Raw genomic sequence first — 19,920 nt, 5'->3', positions numbered from 1 at the left:
CAATCTGGATTCCAACAGTTGTCAAAGCAAAAGGAGGCTTCGCTGAGGAACCTAAAATATAAAACACATTAAGTGTTCTATCATATGTTTTGTTGTAGTTATAAGGTCTTCATTGAGAATCTACAATCTAGACAAAAAAGAAAAAGAAAATATATATATTTATTAATATATATATAGCCATTGAATGAGAAGGTGTGTACTAACTTTTGACTGGTAGTGTATTTTATATTTACAGTTCGTATTCGGTATAACTTTGAAGCCATGACGTCATACACTACAGGCAGACGCGAGTAATCGAACCCTGATCGCAGGCAAAGCGGAGCAATGTTTTCATGCCTGCTGACGACCTACGCTACTCAGTCTGCCATGGCGCCCGCAATGTCGCTGGTGAGGGAGTGGACGTCGTAGCGTCGCGTTTGAACTCGTTTCAGTGAGCAGTGTTTACTTGTGCTTTGCTACTCCTGGTTTAATTTAAATCACATCCGTCTCTAAACCCGCCATGACTGTGGAGCAGAATGTCCTCCAGCAACACTCTCAGAAGGTAAGCTTTTTACAAGCTAACTTTAGCCAAACCGTATATTTGCGTAGGTTTCGGGGGCTCCAAGTATTCACGGAGACGGCTGGTCTGCTCTTGACTTTAAAAGACGCACATATTTTTATTATTATTGATATTTCATGTATTTATTTCGGTCTGCTCTTTGAAGGGAACCGCTGAAAATCACAGGTCTGTTTGTTTATGCTAGGCCTACCGTAATGCTAGCACAAAAACACTTCTCAATATGTTGCTAGCTAACCATGCGACGTAATTAAAGTTAAGTCAAATCCTCTTTGGAAACTATTTACGGTTAACGATTGCCATCAGTTGCGGTGTATATTTAACCGGACATGTGCTACGGTAGTAGCGTTAGCATCTTGGGCTAAATATATAAATAATAACATGCAAGGCCAAGTGACAGCTACGGGCTTAGCTGTACACGGGACTGTTTACTGATGCCGCAGGCTCGCTGACCAGGACACGTTTCGGCTGAATGCTACGCGTCTGTTTGTGGCCGTAGTTCCTTCATTAATTCGCTGTTCACCTCTCGTAGCTTTGTTTACACGGTTAGCTGTTTACCAGCGCGGAGGGTGGAGCCCTGACGCTGGCGCACTTTTGAGTGAAGACAAACCACGTGATTCGCGCTCGTTGCCGATACGTGAGATTGTTCGGTTCCACCCGATCGAACATTTATGAGACTACAACGTTCCATCGGCTCCGCTGCGGGTGCTCCCAGTTATGGGATGTCCTATCTTGATCGCCATGCCCGCCCAGCATTGCTTCGCGCTTGCTAAAGTTATGTAATCTCCGAGCTAGCTAGCTAGCTAGCTAGTCCACATGACAACGGAGCCCCGATGGGCTGACAGCAGCCTGGAGCGTTGACACAAAACAACACGCGTAGCCTTCCCTCCATGACTCGAGTGTAAAAGCAGGAGGGTAACACGCACCGTCTAGCGCGGCGTGACCTTTCAGGGGCTAAATTTAACCCAGGATTAAAAACAATGAAACCAAATCAGACCCAATACGTTTGGAGCAGCTTGCCCAACTTGTGTTTGCTTGGTGTAGCGTATTCAAATAAAGGATATAAACCCTTTTTGTACTTTTTATTTCTGAGGATTGTTGCCACAGCTGTTCAGACCTACTTCATGGAAGCAGGGTGCTGCGAGGTTTTCATGCAGTGACCTGTAAAGAGGCGAGTTTTTCTCTCGACACTTTTCCTGTTGGGGATTTCTTCATATCCACATTCAGGACCGTTGTCGGATTGGCTGGGGATGCCCTGCACGTAGCCCGCTGTGATGTCTCCAACGTGTTCCCTGTCCCATTTGGAGCATTATGTGGTGTTATTTACAAGCTGACTCCCAATGGCAGCGGGCCAGTGTAACAAGCACTCATGCCAGACATGTCACATGGAAGCACGTGTGTGTGTGTGTGTGTGTGTGTGTGTGTGTGTGTGTGTGTGTGGGCAACAGTGTGTGTGGGCAACATCCGTTGTGGTTAACTTGTCCCAAATCTGCCACAGTTATACATTTCCCCTCACACGCTATTGGGACGGTGTTTTGGACACAGACAGGGAACAAAAACACCCAGCAGTCCTCTCGTTTACCTTTTGTTCAACCATTCAAATCCGTCAAATGTAACGACGTTGCGAGTAAACACGCTGGATTTCTGTGAATACTCCAGTAATTAACCTCTGAGTTCAACTGATGGTTGATTCCCAAGGAGAGATAAAAATCTGTTTTGAATCCGGTTTATCCCACGCTCGAAAAACAAAAGCATTGTTTTACTTTATTACAAACCACATTGCTGTTCTGCTGAACACCTGTCACAGAAACAAAAGCCTGAATACACAGATATGAATACTTTAGGTTTGTGTTTCGGTTCGTGTTTAACCGCGACGTCCGATGGAGATGCAGACCCGATTTGCTCGCCTTCGTCTGTTGTGGATTCGTGGTACAGATTCACACACTTCACACAAGCGCTGCACAAAGAAACGCACTAAATGAAAGCCTGCATTCTTTGTGTAGCGGTGCCGCCGCCTTATCGCAAGGCATGCGGTTAAAAGTGAGTCTGTGACACGGAGCATCTACGGCGTTGTCATGCAGCAGTGTGTGTGTGTGTGTGTGTTTGTGTGTGTGAGACAACAACTTGAGTCCGACGCCAACAAAGGCCTTATGGAGAGTCTGCTGCACCTGTAGAAGTGTGTTCCTCTGTAACAGTTGAGACTTTAAGAGCACTTCCCTTCTATGCGTGTGTGTTTAGTGTGAGTGTGTCGGCTGAGGCCATGCAGTCCAGCTGGCCTCGACATCAGTAAGCACGCAGACCACCGTGAAGTCAACAAACAGGGGGGGGGGGGGGGCACATCCATCCGGTATCACCTCTCTAGTTAACATTAGTAAAGATTCACAAATTGAATGGCTGCTAGGTTTAAAAAAAAAAAAAAGGAAGCTATCATTTTACATCTGTGGTGTAAAATTATTATTATTATTATTATTTATTTTTTCTAATGTTATTTTGCATAAATTGAGTAATTTAATATTGGTTTTATTTTTATTTGTATTGTTAAATTTGTATTGTTAATTGTGGATGATTTATGTACGAAGGACTTTCAACGGAAACAAGACCGCAAGGGCTTTATTGAAATGCTCCTCTTAGACATGATGTTTGACTGTATTTGTACTGTAATACATTCTACTCTGTGACTGTACTTGTACGCTAACATTCTATCTAATAAATATATTCATCATCATCAAGGAATAGTAGCTGATTCCTAGTCACCCACGGTTACGCCATCCTCCTGTCGGCCCCACACATTCACATTCTGTCAGGATGCAAAAGGAGAGAGAGAAATGCTTCAGTCGTCCGTCTCGACTGGCGTTTTGCTCCTCGTGTTGGTCCTTTCAGCTCTTTGTGTGTCTCCGTGGATTGCGAAGACCAAAGTACAGAAGAGCAAGCCAACAATGCTTTTATTGGTTCTTTACTTCGATTAGAAAAGTAATGCAATAGAATGTTATTCTATTACTTCTACGTTTCTATTACTGCCTTCCCTATGAAAGTCCCTTTTCATTTTCTGTAGCACCAGCAGACGCTCCTAAACCAGTTGAGCGAAGTGACGGGCACCACTGACGTTCAGCTGCTTCAGCAGGCCCTGCAGGTACGTCATCAAGCGCACCCTGCGATGTTGCTTTCTGTTTCTTTTCTGATTATTTCTGTGCACCAAGAACCTCGGCCTCCTTCAAAACGGCCCTAAGAATTCACCTTTCAGGGGGACGGAAACGGAGATAGTCATCACGACTCCCTCCGGATCAATCCCCCCCCCCTTTTTGTCCACCTACGTTGTACATATTATGCATCTTTTTAATTTATTGTTATTTTGCATCTGTGGAGTAATTTATTTTTATTTTATTGGTATTGTTAAATGTCGATGATTTGTGTACGAAGGACTTTCAACGGAAACAAGACCGCAAGGGCTTTTTAGAAATGCTCCTCTTAGACAGGATGCTTGACTGTATTTGTACTCTAACATTCTATCTCATACATATATTCATCATCATCATCATCACCCAGCCGACGAAAGCTTTAACATCCGCTGCGTGTGTGTGTGTGTGTGCGTGCGTGCGCGCTGCAGGTGAGCAATGGAGACATGGCCGAGGCCGTAGCGTTTCTGACAGAAAAGAACGCCAAGGTTCCACAGCAAGATGAGACGGCGTACTACCAGACGACCCAGGGAGACGGTGACAGATACATCAGCGTGGGCAGCCAGGCAGACACCAGTGAGCGGCTCACCTCAGCATGTGGCGAGGGAGACAGAACTCTGCTTCAGAGCGGAAGCCTGTCCATAATGAAGCTGGAATCGAGCGGTATGTCTTCGTGCCTTGACGTGCGTCCGGTTTATTTCGATGCAGACGTGATTGACCTGACCGGGGACGACAAAGACGACCTGCAGAGGGCCATCGCTCTCAGCCTGGAGGAGTCCAGCCGGGCCTTCAGGGAGACGGGCATCACCGATGAGGAGCAGGCCATCAGCAGGTGGGCTCGGCAGCCATTACGCACGCCCAGCAAACGTCGGAACGCTTCGCCGCCTACGTTTAGCGCAGGGCGTGATGAGAAACGTGCCACGTGTACTTATAGAATGCTGAATGGTGACCTCCAGCCTCCTCTGTCAATGCTGCTTTCATTTACGCCCCCTGCAGCAGAGAAGCGTAAGGGGCTACCCTTAAACGACCCCCTATATGCACGCACGCACGCGGCCGCGCGAAACATCTGAACGCTATGAACTACATCCTAGAGCGGATTTATCAGTGTAATAAAGAGACGCCACGTAGAGGGCGCTCTTAGCCGCGGCGCCGTAGTCTCCGCGATGCTTTCCATTCATTCGTTACGTAATGAACTGAGAGAACACCGGACATTAAATCAAAGCCCCTATTAGCGAGCACAATATGACCTGACTGAATCACAAAGCCCACGAGCCTCTCTCTGGCAGTTTAATTAAGTCTCCGTCTGACTCGTCTAATCCATTACAGATGTTGCAGCTTGTCACTTTTGAGAATCGCACAAAGCTTTTGAACTCTCCGCCCCGGCCCGCGGCTCCTGTCGGGCGCTTTCCTTTGTCTGCTCGAGATGAAGCAGAGTTTCCATCGCGTAGATTGAATGATCGCTAAAAAACAACCTGCTGGTCATTATGTAAAGTACTTTTCTGTGTTCTGCCTGCCTCTCTCTCTTTTTATTCGTAAAGAGTTTTGGAGGCCAGCATAGCGGAGAACAAGGCAAGCCTGAAGCGAACCCACACAGAAGTATGGAGCGATTCGCCCAACCCACACGACAGGAAGAGGATCGAGAGCTGCCCCGTGGGGCTGAAAAATGTTGGCAATACCTGCTGGTTCAGCGCTGTCATACAGGTGTGTAAACACACACACACACACACACACACACACACACACACACACAGACGCGAAACACGACCGAGCCTTTGATTCAGAATGTTTCTGCGCTAAAGCGCTTTTGTCTGTTGCTCTTCAGTTTGATTCTTTGCCAAACGCTTCAATCCTCCCGCCGTCTCCTTAGAAGCATTAGCTGCGTTTGCATGCTGGAAATCTTCATCCTCACTAAAGCTGTCACAAAGATTTAGCTTCTCATCTGCTGCTGGAGTCGCTGATAGAAATAGATCTGAGCAGAAATATGCTGCATGAACACCGGATACGGCGTCACATGGTGCTGGCTCCTGCGTGTAACGTTACCCCCCCCCAGGCAGCGCTGGAACCCGCACCCGGCGTCGGAGCAGGAATAAACAACGAACGAGACAACCTTTGTGTTCATTTTCTCAGATCGATCCAAAACACAAAAAAAACAACAACATGACATGATTTAACTGCAAATAAATCTGAGTAGGATTTGGCCAAAAATCTTCCATCGCATCATAGGTAGTACTTTAAACATAGAAATCACAAGAATATATATATATATATATTTTCTGACCGTGGTTTTTCTCTGATGCCAGTAGGCCAAAGCGGAGTATTATTCGGTGATGCTAAAGTGTCTCCGTCCCTCTTTAACCTCTAGTCTCTGTTCAACCTGCTGGAGTTCCAGAGGCTGGTGCTGAACTACTCGCCGCCGGCACGAGTCCATGACCTGCCTCGCAACCAGAAGGCAAGTCGTTCTTCCCATGTTGAGAGGAAACTACGGAGCGTCTACGCAAAGCCGAGTGTCGCTTGATACGGCGTGTGTGTGTGTGTGTGTGTGTGTGCGTGCGCGACCTCACGCCGGACCCTCCGTAGACGATCACGGCACCCAGCGGTGCTGAGCTCTGACGGTTTGGGCCTCCATTCAGCAGCTGCGCCAGCTTGACTCCGGGACACGGCAGCTTAGCTTCTTCCCTTCTCATTCTCATTCTCATAACTCAGCGCTAGCAAGTTCCCGATCCCAACTAGCATGGCGCGATCAAACATCCGTATTAGAACGATCGCGCAGGGAGAGTTTAATCTGCTGTGGATGTTTGCGTCTCATCGTTTTATTCTAAATCGCTGACTGTAGTCGGACTCCATCACCACTGCAAAGTCTCTGTTATCTCCCCGTGATGACTCGGCTCGTTCGGATCACACAAACGGTCGCCTCGTGCTCCTCTAAACGCACTAAATAGCAGCGCAATGAAATGAAGTGAATGTTGACCACGGCATTGGTGTGATTTGCTGTTGGGTGTTGTAGCTCTCCGTGAACGAAAGCATCGATGAGCCCTGCGTTGACCGGAGCTCGGTGCTCTCCTCTGACCAGGAGCACCGGAACCTGCCCTTCATGCAGGAGCTGAGGAACCTCTTCTCCCTCATGGTGGGATCCAAAAGGAAATATGTGGACCCGTCGCGGGCCGTGGACATTCTCAAGGACGCCTTCAAGTCCAGTGAGTCGCAGCAGGTAAGGCTCTTTGCACCGCAGCCTGCTTGACGTAATGGCGTTCACCGGGAGGGGGGGGATTATTCACATGGAAATTATCCCCCAGAATGCAACTTGTGTAATTGGAAAAACTGTCTGATTTCAATTCGCGCGGTACAAACTCAAAGTGCACAACGGTCCACGGTCAGCCCACGGGCCTCTGTTCACCACCCATGTCACTGGTCTGTGCAGCCGTTAGCTTAGAGTCACCTGTGATCTGCAGCCGGCGTGAATCAGTAGAAGCTACACCTTGAGCGTGATGAACGAGTGACTCCCCGACTGCGTGACCTCCGTTTCTCTGAGGCTCCTTCACCGTTGTGTGCATCCCTGTGCGTTTCATAGCAGGACGTGAGCGAGTTCACCCACAAGCTGCTCGACTGGCTGGAGGACGCCTTCCAGATGAAGGCCGAGGAGGACAGGTAACCCGCAGTTTAGTCCGGTGGACTATTTCTGTGGACCTTTCACTGCATTTACGCGCCATCTTTTTCTCATTTTCCTTTTCTTAGGGAGGGTGAGAAGCCGAAGAACCCCATGGTGGAGCTTTTCTACGGCCGCTTTCTAGCTGTAGGTGTCCTGGAAGGTGAGCTGACCTGTTGGATTCAATATTGATTGATAGCTGAAGAGCCTCTGAGAGATAAAGCATTAGAATGGCCTGCATGCCGCCGCCGGAGCGCTAACCAGCCCTAGCCCGTAGTAATGAAAGGTGACCTTGTCATAATGAGATGTGGGGGTGGGGGGGGGGGGTAGCTGTTGCATTGATTGTGGAAGTCCTTGATGGCTGATTGACATTGTGCTTATTATGCATGACAATGCTGGCTCGGAGCCCCCGAATCCTGGCCAGTGGGCTCCTGTCCTCGTAAAGACGACCTTAATGTCTCATCTGCGTGTCCACCGGCAACTCCTCTATTCTTGTTCTGGGCGGCTCATCAGTAGTTGACGCGGGGGGGGGGTTAAGTGAGTGAGTGATTGCTGAATGAGGAGAACCCATGAGTGTGAAAAGGACCTTTGCTGCGTTTCCTTTTTATCGTCTCTGCTTTACATCCGGCGCTCCTTTGGCCGATGCATGCCACATGATGCTGAAGGACATTCGCCATAATCCTGGCCCTCTTTCCCTCAGATTAGCAGCTGCCCTTGATTGATTGTGTGTGTGTGATTCCACAGGTAAAAAATTTGAAAACACCGAGATGTTTGGGCAGTACCCCCTCCAGGTGAACGGCTTCAAGGATCTTCACGAGTGTCTGGAGGCAGCGATGATCGAGGGCGAGATCGAGTCCCTGCATTCGGCCGAGAACTCTGCCCGGTCCGGACAAGAGGTTGGTGACGAAGCGGCACGAAGACCGGATGAGTCCTGATCTCACCCTCGGATGTTTAATGCTGCTAATTCACAGACATATTTGTAGTCAACTCATGCCATCTGTAGTTTCACCGCAGAAGGCAGGCGGGCGGCGTCATTTGGCTTGTGTGGGTTGACCTCCTTGCCCTTGTGTGACGTGCGTGCTATTCTGGTTAGCTGTATCAAGTCCCACAGCGCCTTGAGAGCAGCTGACTACCAGTAACAAGCCCGCAGCGGTTAGCGCAGAGGGGGGGGGGGGCAATAAACCACCAAAGTTTCAGTTACGACCTGAATTGCAGTTAATGAGTTGAAACCTAAAGACGTTTTTAAAGTGTTATTCGAGGATGAAATTATTTGTCAACTTCCTCTTTCTCAGCACGCACTTCCTGTTTGTCCGAACCGATACTGTAAATACTGAGACAGGTGAATGTTCAACAAGCGCGCCCAAGTGTGACTTCCGTCTTGGATAAGGAAATTAAACTTTCTTTTTCAGCACTGGTTCACAGAACTCCCTCCCGTGCTGACCTTTGAACTGTCGAGATTTGAATTCAACCAAGCGCTGGGACGACCCGAGAAGATCCACAACAAGCTGGAGTTCCCGTCTAAGCTCTACATGGACAGGTAGAACTATCAGCGCCGGCTCCTTCTGTAAAACCCTCAGAGATGGTCTCTGAAGCCACACCTGAATCCTCTCCTGCCGTCCCGTCGGTGTTAGGTACATGGACAGGAACCGGGAAATAACCCGGATCAAGAGGGAGGAGATCCGGAGGCTCAAAGAGCACCTCACCCTGCTTCAGCAGCGACTCGAGAGGTACTGCCCCCCCCCCCCCCACCTACATTTATTTACTCGGCCACGGTCTGCAATACTCTCCGAACCACCGTGGGGAGTAATTCCTCACAGCAACTGTCCCTTCTTAGTTTGTCATTCCACCCTCTGTTTTGTTCTTGTTTCCTCGACCTCCCTCCATCCCTTTACACCCCCCCCCACCCCCCCGTTCTGTTCTCCCCCAGGTATCTGAGTTACGGCTCAGGCCCTAAAAGGTTTCCTCTAGCAGATGTCCTCCAGTACGCCATGGAGTTTGCCTCCAGCAAGCCAGTGTGCACCTCCCCGGTCGAGGACATCGACTCGTCGGCGCCCCCCGGTGGCACGACAGGAGGACAGCCGCCGCCGCCGCCGCCGCCGAGGCAAGTTTCTGAAATGTAGTCTGTCAACATGTCCTCAAGGACCGCGGGACAGGGCTCGGTGAAGTCTCACAGATGTTTTGTTGGTGCTCTTAAACATGTGCCCCCCTTAACTCCTTCAGTGCCAGCCGTTTTCAACTCCGCTATACACCAGGTTTAGTGCATTTTTCCAGATTTTCCAAGCTCCACAGAATATTCTTTACTGTGACGACGCAAACAGCGAACCTACCAAATGAATGATTAAAGTCTCTTCTTTCATCATTAAAAAGTGTCTTCCTACCATTTTTCATGAAGAGAGGCAGATTTCAATCTCAGGGTTGGCAGCGAATGTTTGGGTTTCAAAAAACGTCTTTAGACGTGAACAGCACTCAAAGAGTTAAATGCGTTCTTCATTATGTTTAAAATGTAACATCCTTTATCTGTGCCTTTTTCTTTTAATTATTTTATACACTGCGTCTGTCGCCTGCAGCACAGCCGAACAGGACGGCTTGCTGCCCCTGGAGAGCGCCAGCCTTGCCTCCGGCCCCGCCACAGCGCCCCCTGCAGCCCAGCAGCAGCAGCAGCAGCAGCGAGTCTCCATTCACAAGCCCTTCACCCAGTCCAGGCTGCCTCCTGACCTTCCCATGCACCCTGCCCCACGCAACATCACCGAAGAAGAGTTGAGTGTGCTGGAGGGCTGCTTGCATCGCTGGAGGAGTGAAGTGGAAAACGACACCCGAGGTAGGGGCGGCCTGCCGGCTGTCTGCAGCCCAATCGTGGAGGTCCTCAATGAGAGAGAGGAATACTGCAAAAGTACAAAATTCTGTTTTACGTTCCACCCATCAGATCTGCAGGGCAGCATAACCAGAATCCACAGAACCATTGAGCTAATGTACTCTGACAAATCTATGATGCAGGTGAGCAGTGCTTTTAGCGTATCACATTCATATTTACAACAACAACAACAACAAACCATTGCTCCCTTTGTTCATCATGAATTCTGAGTCTTTCGTTTTTCTTCTAGGTCCCATACCGGCTTCACGCTGTGCTGGTCCACGAAGGCCAGGCTAACGCTGGCCACTACTGGGCTTACATCTACGACCCCCACCAGCGCTGCTGGATGAAGTACAACGACATCTCTGTCACCAAGTCCTCTTGGGAAGAGCTGGTCAGGGACTCGTTCGGAGGCTACCGGAACGCCAGCGCCTACTGTCTGATGTACATCAACGACAAGAAGCCCTTCCTAATCGAAGGTAGGAACAGAGGGTCGATCCCTGCAGGAGGACAGCGTAAAGGCATGAAAACGGTTATATACGAGCCGATAAATACGCTCGGGTTGATTATGTTACCGTTGTCAAAATGAACCAAGACTCATTATTTAGTGAATTCAGTGTAGTTTTAATTGAATACAGCTGGTCCTCGCTTCACGGCGTACTCGTTTAGCGACGGAGTCTTCAGAACGTGACGTTGAGTGAGGGTGTAACGGAATATACGGAGGTGCTGGCAGCAGAACGACTTTCCTGCTGACTTGGCATCCTAGAATAAGAGCGCAAGAGAGAACACTGGAACATGTTCAGGTTAGATTAGGCTACTTCCATCACAAGCGGTTGTGCAGCAGGATGAATCTTTTTTTGTCCAGTGGAGCAGCCGCCGAGCAATTCTGACATCTAGTGGTAGAATCTGGTACAACCGTCCGGTCCACACGAAGTCCAGAGGCTGGGATAGAAAAGCTTGTATTTTTCTTTTTAAGTGTAACTAAGCTCCAAGTACTTTGTGATATGAACCTTTTTTATAATCACATTTTGAAACAGATCGGCTAATAGTCTTTGTTCCTTTCTGTTTGTTCAGAGGAGTTCGGTAAAGAAATGGGGCAGATACTCAGCGGCTTGGACAAACTGCCCCCAGACCTGAAGCAGTACGTGAAGGAGGACAACGAACTGTTCGACAAAGAGATCCTGGAGTGGGACACTTTGCAGGCCCGCAAGGCCCAGCAGGAGAAGCTGGCCCTGGTCGCGGCCGCCGCTGCAGCCGCCGCCGCCGCCGCTTCCACGTCTTCCTCTTCCCCTCAGCCTATGAGCATCGAGTCCAGCCCTCCAGACAATACAGGTCAGAGTCGCGGTCCTCAGAATACAAATGAGGGCTCTTATCGAGAATCAACACTTTGTTGGAACGTAAATGCATCAGAAGTCTGGTTCCCTAGAAAGTTCTTAAGGGTTTATCAGCGTGTCATCTTGGAACACTAATAATATTTATAATACCGGTAGAATATGTGCAGTTCCTCACGGCCAGTCCGCCACGGCGCTGTGGCTGAAAGCCACCGAGAAGCAGTTTAACTGTGCGTCTCCCCGCTGCAGTACCCCAGCAGGACCCCGAGTACATGGAGCAGCCGGCCCCCACCAACGACTCCAAACACTTGCAGGAGGACACGGAGCGGGCCATCTCCAGGGCCGCCGCCGAGCAGGAGGAGCGAAGCCCCGAAGCCCTGCTGAACGCCGTGAGTCAGACGCGCAGAGACGACACGCCGTCACGCATCCTGCCGTCGTTTTTAAAACGGGTCGTTCACCAGTCAACAAACAAACTCTGCTCGAGTTAAGCGGCGCGCAGGATGCGGTTTTATCTGTTGCATTGAAACGCGTCCTCAGAGGCGGGAGGAGAAGCAGGTGGGCCTTGAGTATTATTATTGTCATTAAGCTACACAAACATTACATGTGTCGTTTCTGGTGCCTAAAGTATTAGAAAGCAGTACACGCTTATGTTGGCGATTGGCTTGATCCAGTCATGGGGCTTTTTTGGGCTCTCTCTCAGTACTCTAAACAGGTCACTGGCTGCGTTTACATGGACAACATTTGTTTAGTCCGATCAGAGTTCGGAGAAAACTTGTGATCCGATGCACTGTGTTCATGGACCCTAAAAATATTGATCCGATGAGGACATGCGTGTTCATGCATCACACTTTCGATTGGAAAAAAATATTTTGACATGCGCAACTTATACCAAATATACCAGAAATAGTAGAAGAAGAAGCCGTAGCGACTTCCGTTGTAAACAAAACATGGCTCCGCCCTTTTCTGCTTGGATCTGTTTGTCTCAGATATTGACCGGTCCTGTCTTTCGCCCGCTCTGCTTCAGCTAGCTTCCGGGGATAGCAGTAGCGCGTATAGCCGACGTCACAGACATGCGCAGTAAAGACGACTTGCACCGAAACATCGGGATAAGTGTTTTCATGCGCCCTGATCGGATCATCAATCGGTATAAACCACGCCTCTCAACCTTGATCGGATTGAGCTTGATTGGGCCAGACTAATCCGATTTGGGTGCGTACATGAAGCATTTTTATTCCGATCAGGCTTTTAATCTGATTAAATGTGTCCATGCAAACGCACCTACTGTGTTTTTCAGCATCGTGTCGGCCGTCAGATTGGGTCTCTAAAAGGTCGGCAGAGGTCAGACGAGAGCTTCTAAAAAAAACAAGAGCATATCGGATTCACATTCCCGAAGTCAGAAGTATCATAATTACATTAGCCACGCGTGCTAACAGCTTCAACATATCAACTTTTCTTTTAGCTCCACTGTCCCTGAGATCAACGGTACCGTAGTAGAACCCGGATCTGCTGGTTCTCTGCACGTGTTCTTTTACTTTGACTGTTCCTTGACGTTCCATCAACACTCTATCCATCCTGTCTCATCTGTCTCTCTGCAGTCTCCTCCTCCTCCTCCTCCCACACCCCCTGTGCCTGAGGCGAACTCTCCCTCCACACATCCTCCTGACCCGGTCATGGAGGATGAGTCCCCTGGCCAGCGCACAATAGAGGTTGCCATCCCCCATGTGGGGACCTTTGTCATTGAGTCAGAAGAGGGGGGCTATGACGATCAGGTAGCCTCAGACGAACGCTCCGGCGTCTGTGCCTGTTTGATACCTGCATTGGGCGCGCCGCTGCCCTTTGGCGTGGCTCAGCAAGCACCCGAGGAAGTCTGACTCTTTGTGCCAACCGATTCCAGGATTGGCTTTACTCAATGTGAAATGAAACGGACCTCCGCCTCGGCCTTTTCTGTCTTACTCTTGGCACAAAGGCAGATTGACCTTTTAGCAGACAATTCCGGATGCGCCTGTTGCCCGTTTGACAGCTAACGTTCACCTGCATATAAAACGAGCCGCCTTTTCCCTGGGATGCTGAATGGCGTTTTTGCACATCCTGTACTTTCACGCGTTCCTTGTTTACCCGTGTCGTGAGTTTGCTCGATGGCAGCTGCAGGTCGGTGTGTTTTCGCCGGATGCCACGCGGTTGCCTTGGTTTCCCCACGCGGTAGCCTTGCTAGGATTAAACTGACCGGCTGTCACTCTAACCAATGCATGCAGCGCCCTCTGTGGTGTGCTTTTACTGTTGGCGCCTCCGAGCAGGTGACCTAGACGTTGACACGAGTTCCTCACCTGTTGGACCTGTTGTGTTTAACTTGGCTCCTGCTTCCCGGGCAGGCGATGATGACCCCCAACATGCAGGGCGTAATTATGGCCATTGGCAAATCCAGCAGTGTGTATGAAAAGAATGGGCCTGAGGCTGCCTTTTTTAAGGTACACACTATCCTATCCTTTCCTCATTCTGCACCCCCCCCCCCCCCAACACACACACACACACACCTTCTCTTCTTCCTGGTGTTGGTCTTTCTCAAACGGTCTGAAGATGAAAACACCTTTTACAGTAAGTAAGAACTCAGCAAACATGATGTCTTCTGGGAAATATATTTGCTGCTCGCTGGTGTTCAACTCTAAGCGTCTCCTCCTGGGCTGCATGTTCTCTTGAACTGAACTGAAGACCGTTTTGTTTTCGAGGCGTCCCCTTCTTCCCGTTAAGTAAAAAAGCGAGCGCCGTGCACAGCTTCCATGATTCCACACATATCTATTTATGTTCTGGCTCGTCCCCCCCATACACACACACAATGTTTCATGGAAACTGGTTCAGTAGTACTATGTTATCGACTCCACCCATCCATGCAAATCTGCGCCCTAATTTGGCTTCTTTCCTGTCCCGCATCTCATCCAACTGTTTAAAAGGAACCGACTGAGTTCTGCCATTATATACCCGACTAATCAAAGGCCGGCTTCACTCTGCCTTTAACACGTTAGAGTTCAACATGTTTCTGACTGCTCTGACAGCAACTCGTAAGGAGGAAAAGTCCGTGGCTTTACTCCGCAGGTGGTTTGGGTCCCGATTTGCTTCGCCTCTTTCCAAAATGTTCCGATTGCGTTGATCCTCTTCACAAGTCAATGCAGCGGCCACTTCCACACGAGGCAGCTGCAAGCCCCTGATCCTGTTTCTTGTCTCTGTCTCCGTCTCCGTCTCTGGTCAGGCCATAAAGCTGGAGTACGCTCGTCTTCTGAGGTTCGCCCAAGAGGACACGCCTCCTGAGAACGACTACCGGCTGCAGCACGTCATCGTCTACTTCATCCAGAACCAGGCGCCCAAGAAGATCCTGGAGAGAACGCTGCTCACTCAGTTCGCCGACAGAAACCTGGCCTTCGACGAAAGGTCGGCGTCCGTCGGCTTCCGTCGGCTTGGTGTTTTTAAAATAGAATTAACATCCACTTCTCAGAAATGGCCGGCAGAGGGCAGCAGAGTTCTTTACTCTGACTTTCAGGACACAGTTTCTACTGAATCGCTTGGACTAGGCTTTTGTAATTTAAATGAAAGCTTTGAAGTCTTCCCTTTGTCGCTGTCAGACAGACATCTAATGAGATGCAAATCCAATAAGGACTTCTTTTTTCATAACACTGCTGGCAAATGTCAAGACCCCGCCCCCAACGTCGCGCCCCCTTACTGACTCTTAAAACTTTTCAACTACGCTTGTTGGCCTCAATCCACATTCATAAGTGAAGAATTGATTTCTCCCCCTCCTCTATTTTGAGCGAGATAATTAGATGTGTGTGTGTGTGTGTGTGCGCGCGCACGTGACCTCAATAGGAGCCTCCGGAGGAGCGTTTCACTTCTCTCAGCACTGAAGGGCGATTCAGATTCATTACGGCGCGTTGAGGCCCAGAGGGGGGGGGGGGGGGATGGACTCCTTAACTTCCTGCGCGACCTCTCATTGTCTCGTCTCGCCTGTTCCCCGCTAACGGCGCTTCCTGTTTCCTCACCTTTCACCTACAGATGTAAAAGCATTATGACTGTGGCGCGTGCCAAACTGGACCTGATTAAGCCTGAGGAGGTCAACATGGATGAATATGAGGTCAGCAGCAATGTCTCCTGGGTCCGGGGTTGTCTGAAGCGGGGGCGTGGTCGGGACGGCGGCGGCGGTGGCGGCGGCGTGAGGACGAATTATTTCATCACACTCATAAATGGACGCTTACGTCAAAACATTTGTGAAATTGTGATATCTTGTGAGGCCATAATGTCGTTGTGAAAACCCTGCGTGCATTCTAAGAGCCGGACACCAATGTGGAGCCGCTTGATTGGTCGATGCATTAAAAAGCCGCCTCTAGACCGCTGGAGCTGTGTTAACCCCGTCATTCCAGCCGACCCAAACTCACAAAGCGTCAATAAAGCCTTCGTGCTGTTTTACGTTTCCAAGGATTCCAGCTTAAGTTGCATAAAGAGCCGTTATTGACCACGTCGCTCGCCGGAGGTCTGAGAGGGAAAACCGGAAGGAATGAGGGGCGGAGCCGCGTCCAGCTCTCGTAATAAATCAGTGGAAATAGATCGGAGTCTTTTTCTCAATGCTTTTAACGCGGCATTAGTAAGTTTGTTTGATTTTACAAATGCCAGACGATGTGACTCTCTGTGGCCTCGCCTGCGGCTATTTGTGTTTGTCTCGATCCAGATGTGGCACCAGGCCTACCGGAATTTCCGCGATACGACCGTCTTCATGGTGACCGGCTTGGAGTTCTTCCAGAAGACAAAGTACGGTGGCACTCTTCCAGCCCTCCTCCCGATAGGCCTCGTCGCCGTGCGGCGAGTTCACCTCTTCCCGGTGACGTTGGTCTTTCCCTTTCTTTCAGCTACGCGGAGGCTCTGATGTATCTGATCTACTCGTACCTGTACAACAAGGAGCTTCTGTCCAAAGGGCTGTACAGAGGGCACAGCGAGGAGCTCCTCGGCCATTACCGTCGCCAGTGTTTACTGGTGAGTGGGGGTGGGGGGGGGGGCGTGTTGTTTCCTTCATGTCCTCCATTAAATAGATCACAAACGTAGAGTTACGGCACACTTCAGATCACTTTTTATGTTCTTTGGTTGTTTGCCCGTCTCTTCTTTCGTCGCTCCCTTTCCTCTGCAAAGTGACTCAGCAGAACTAACCGAGCCAAGCGCCCCCCCCCCCCAAATACCGAACTGAGGTGCTAAAATCAGATTGCTTTTGCTGAGATATTGCTTTGGCTTGTTCGCAGCCCACAATAGATTCCACTGTAGAGGTCCCCGTCCCCCCCCCCACATCTGATACTGACAGATGAAAATCCCCCACTAAGAATGATGGTTGGGGCTAAGGGATTTTGGTTTGATCATTCTCAATCTGGTCTTCAGCAAGCCCCTCGTGCCGCTGCCCTCGGTAACCTGACACCAGCATTGTGCTCGTAATGTAATCACCGGAGTGGGAATAGGAAGCAGCCGAGCCAGGAAGTATAAACACGTTACCGCGGGACACAGGCGCGTCCTCGGCTGACCCCCGACCTCGGCTCCGCAGGGCAGAACCTCCCGGCTCGGTGGTTTACCTCCAGTTCTTGTTTTAATTGAAAACACTGTTCGCGTTTACACGGCTCCTGCTCTTGGATCGCAGCCCCCCCCCCCCTCCCTGCCCCCGATTTCAAACCGGTCCGGAAAGAAACGAGGCGTTTCCTCAGAGAGGAGGTCGGCGAGTTTATCGGGTCGCAGTAAAAGGTGTTTTTTTTTTTTTTTTTGCCAAGAACAGGAACAAAAGCTGGCGCCGCCATGTTTTTTTTTTTAGGAAAGACGGGAGCCACTTCAGTTCGAGTGGCCGCAGGATATGAAGCGACAGTTATGATGTGGGATTAATGTCGGCTCTGAACAGCCGTAGGGTGCCTCTCCATGAACAAATAGAAGCCAGAAATGACGAGAACAATCGTATCGCTGAGAGTAATCATCACCTTAGTCTTGAAAGAGAGCCGGTGGACATGATGAGGAGGAGGAAGGTTCATGTGGTGTGTGTGTCCAGGTGCGAAGGAAGCGAGGCTAGAAGCTCAGGTAGGAGGTGAGTTGGAGGAGAAGGAGAAGTTCTTACGCTCCACAGGTAGGAGGTGAGTTAGAGGAGAAGGAGAAGTTCTTACGCTCCACAGGTAGGAGGCGAGTTAGAGGAGAAGGAGAAGTTCTTACGCTCCACAGGTAGGAGGTGAGTTAGAGGAGAAGGAGAAGTTCTTACGCTCCACAGGTAGGAGGTGAGTTAGAGGAGAAGGAGAAGTTGTGGAGTGACTTTGATGAAGTGGTTCAGAGCATCCTAGCAGAGAGAGAGTCCTGATTGGAGCAGACCTCAAGGACGCGTGTCCTTTATGGACTAAAGACTGCACATAGTGGTTATTTCTTTACCCTGCAGGAAAATGGTTCTAAATGGATATGGAGGTGTGGCTTCTGTTCATTAGCATAATAACCTCAGTTATTAGCTTAGTTTTTACTCCTATATTTGACGCCAATTGGTTTTTAACGTAACATCTCATGGTTTCAAAGACGCTCAACCGCCTCCGTCCCTCTGTAGAAACTGAACGAGCAGGCGGCGGCCATGTTTGAGTCGGGGGACGAGCCGGAGGTGACCACGGGCCTGGGCATCATGAACGAGCTGGTGGTGCCCTGCATCCCTCTGCTGCTGGTCCACGAGACGGAGCGCGACCTGCTGGCCGTGGAGGACATGAGGAACCGCTGGTGCTCCTACCTGGGCCAAGAGATGGAATGTGAGTCCCCCCCGGAGGGAAGGAATGGTTTCACCCCCACCCCACCCCCCCGTCTCCCCGGAGTTTTACCACATGCTTTCGATCTGCTGGCGGTATCGCAGTGAAAACATTGACCCTGTGATTTCTGTGTTTGGGAATCAGATGTTTAACCTCTCGTTATCCATCTTCCTGTCGTCCTCCCGTCGGCAGCCAACCTCCAGGAAAAGCTGACCGACTTCCTCCCCAAGTTGCTGGACTGCTCGACGGAGATCAAAAGCTTCCACGACCCCCCCAAGCTCCCCGCCTACTCCACTCTGGAGCTGTGCGAACGATTCAGCTGCGTCATGGCCGCCGTCTGCAGGGCGCCAGCCGAGGGGAGATGAGCGCCGGAGGGGACGTCCAGAAACCTCTCCCCTATCACAGGGCCCCCCCCCCCCAGGGCCCAAATCCATGGACCTCTCTTAATTCATGCCTTCCTTTATAAATCCAGGGGTTGTTTGCTTCTCACTCTTCTGCTGCTAAAGGGGTTTTTCATTCTACATATTATTTCACTTTTAAAGAAAAGCCGCCACAGAGGAGAGGACGGATTGTCGAGTGGCTGAACGCCAAGAAGCACATTCTGCTTCAGCTTTGCAAAAAAACGAAACAAAAACAGTTTGGGATTTTTTTTTCTTTCCATAGATTATTATTAGTCGTCGTCGTCACCCTTTCTGAAGCCCCTCTGAGTACCCCCCCCCCCCCCCCTGCTCTGCCTCTGGTTTGGTACAGTATTACCACATTTTGTTAGTTTTCTAAGGAAGGGAGGAAGACGGTCTTCAGATGATCAGCGGCTCAGAGGATCTGTAAAGGGCCTCGTGTCTGTGTGAGCCACGCCAGAATGAGATGTTTTAAGTGCTGTGTCAGACGGCCACGGACTTCCTGTGGCTTGTTAATAAATTGAGAGAATAAAATTTTATTTATGGCTCTTTTAAGCCAAATAAACATGTTGTTTGCCTGGTGTTAATTCTTACTCTCGCATATTATATTTTAATCTGGATGATCTAAAACGAGATAAGAACTGATTACACAGTTGAAAGCCAAAGCGGTCCGTCCAGAACATTTTAAGTTATCGTGCTAACAGACGCTGGCGATCACATAACCTCCGCCTCGCCTCGGCGGAGGTGATTACAGCCGTAAGGTATCCAGATGTAATGTTTGTAACTTAAGTATCTAGTAGTAATAAGTAATAAATACTAGCAGCATGTTTAGTTACTTTACAGTAGTAGTTTAGTTACATTTACACAACGTTACGGTTACAACTGGCCCTTTGAGGGCCACCATAATGCTGATGTGGCCCTCAGAAGAAAATTGTTTGACACCCCTGACCTACAGAAACGAACCAACCCGGGGGGGAACAGTTGTAGCATCAGAATCCACGGAGGCTCTATTAGCTCAGAGCTGGAAGATATTCGTCTCTGTGTTACAAGAATGTTGAGGGAGAAGTGAAAAATAAAGCCTTTATGATTCAAAACGTGTTTATTACGTCCAAAGATAAATCGCATCGTTGCACCGTATGTGTGTGTGCGCGCACGCGTGCGTGTAGGAACACACGCGCTCCACACGTCCAGC

At 49.7% G+C, this 19,920-nt stretch overlaps 1 protein-coding gene across 4 annotated transcripts; it reads left to right on the top strand.

Annotated features, from left to right (window-relative positions):
• The first annotated feature begins 371 nt into the window (after window positions 1-371).
• Window positions 372-19,295, top strand: usp25 (ubiquitin specific peptidase 25). Of its 4 annotated transcripts, none has more exons than XM_068744710.1 (26): window positions 372-541; window positions 3,609-3,686; window positions 4,161-4,305; window positions 4,438-4,561; window positions 5,268-5,430; window positions 6,092-6,178; window positions 6,734-6,937; window positions 7,298-7,374; window positions 7,462-7,535; window positions 8,117-8,268; window positions 8,782-8,909; window positions 9,004-9,099; window positions 9,300-9,473; window positions 9,940-10,190; window positions 10,296-10,366; window positions 10,474-10,702; window positions 11,298-11,555; window positions 11,804-11,943; window positions 13,150-13,323; window positions 13,924-14,019; window positions 14,796-14,974; window positions 15,593-15,671; window positions 16,263-16,342; window positions 16,441-16,564; window positions 18,141-18,333; window positions 18,523-19,295. In XM_068744710.1, exons 1-26 carry the CDS (start codon window positions 500-502, stop codon window positions 18,693-18,695), a joined length of 3,591 nt encoding a protein of 1,196 aa, XP_068600811.1. In that variant the 5' UTR covers window positions 372-499; the 3' UTR covers window positions 18,696-19,295. The 4 variants fall into 4 exon arrangements, with proteins under 4 accessions (XP_068600811.1, XP_068600809.1, XP_068600808.1 ...); XM_068744708.1 differs by having other exon boundaries at window positions 18,475-18,612; XM_068744707.1 differs by lacking the exon at window positions 13,924-14,019.
• Window positions 19,296-19,920: the final 625 nt, after the last annotated feature.

This window comes from Brachionichthys hirsutus, chromosome 10, assembly GCF_040956055.1.
Source record: "Brachionichthys hirsutus isolate HB-005 chromosome 10, CSIRO-AGI_Bhir_v1, whole genome shotgun sequence".
Classification (NCBI taxonomy): Eukaryota; Metazoa; Chordata; class Actinopteri; order Lophiiformes; family Brachionichthyidae; genus Brachionichthys; species Brachionichthys hirsutus.
This window is presented reverse-complemented; position numbering and strand designations above follow the sequence as displayed.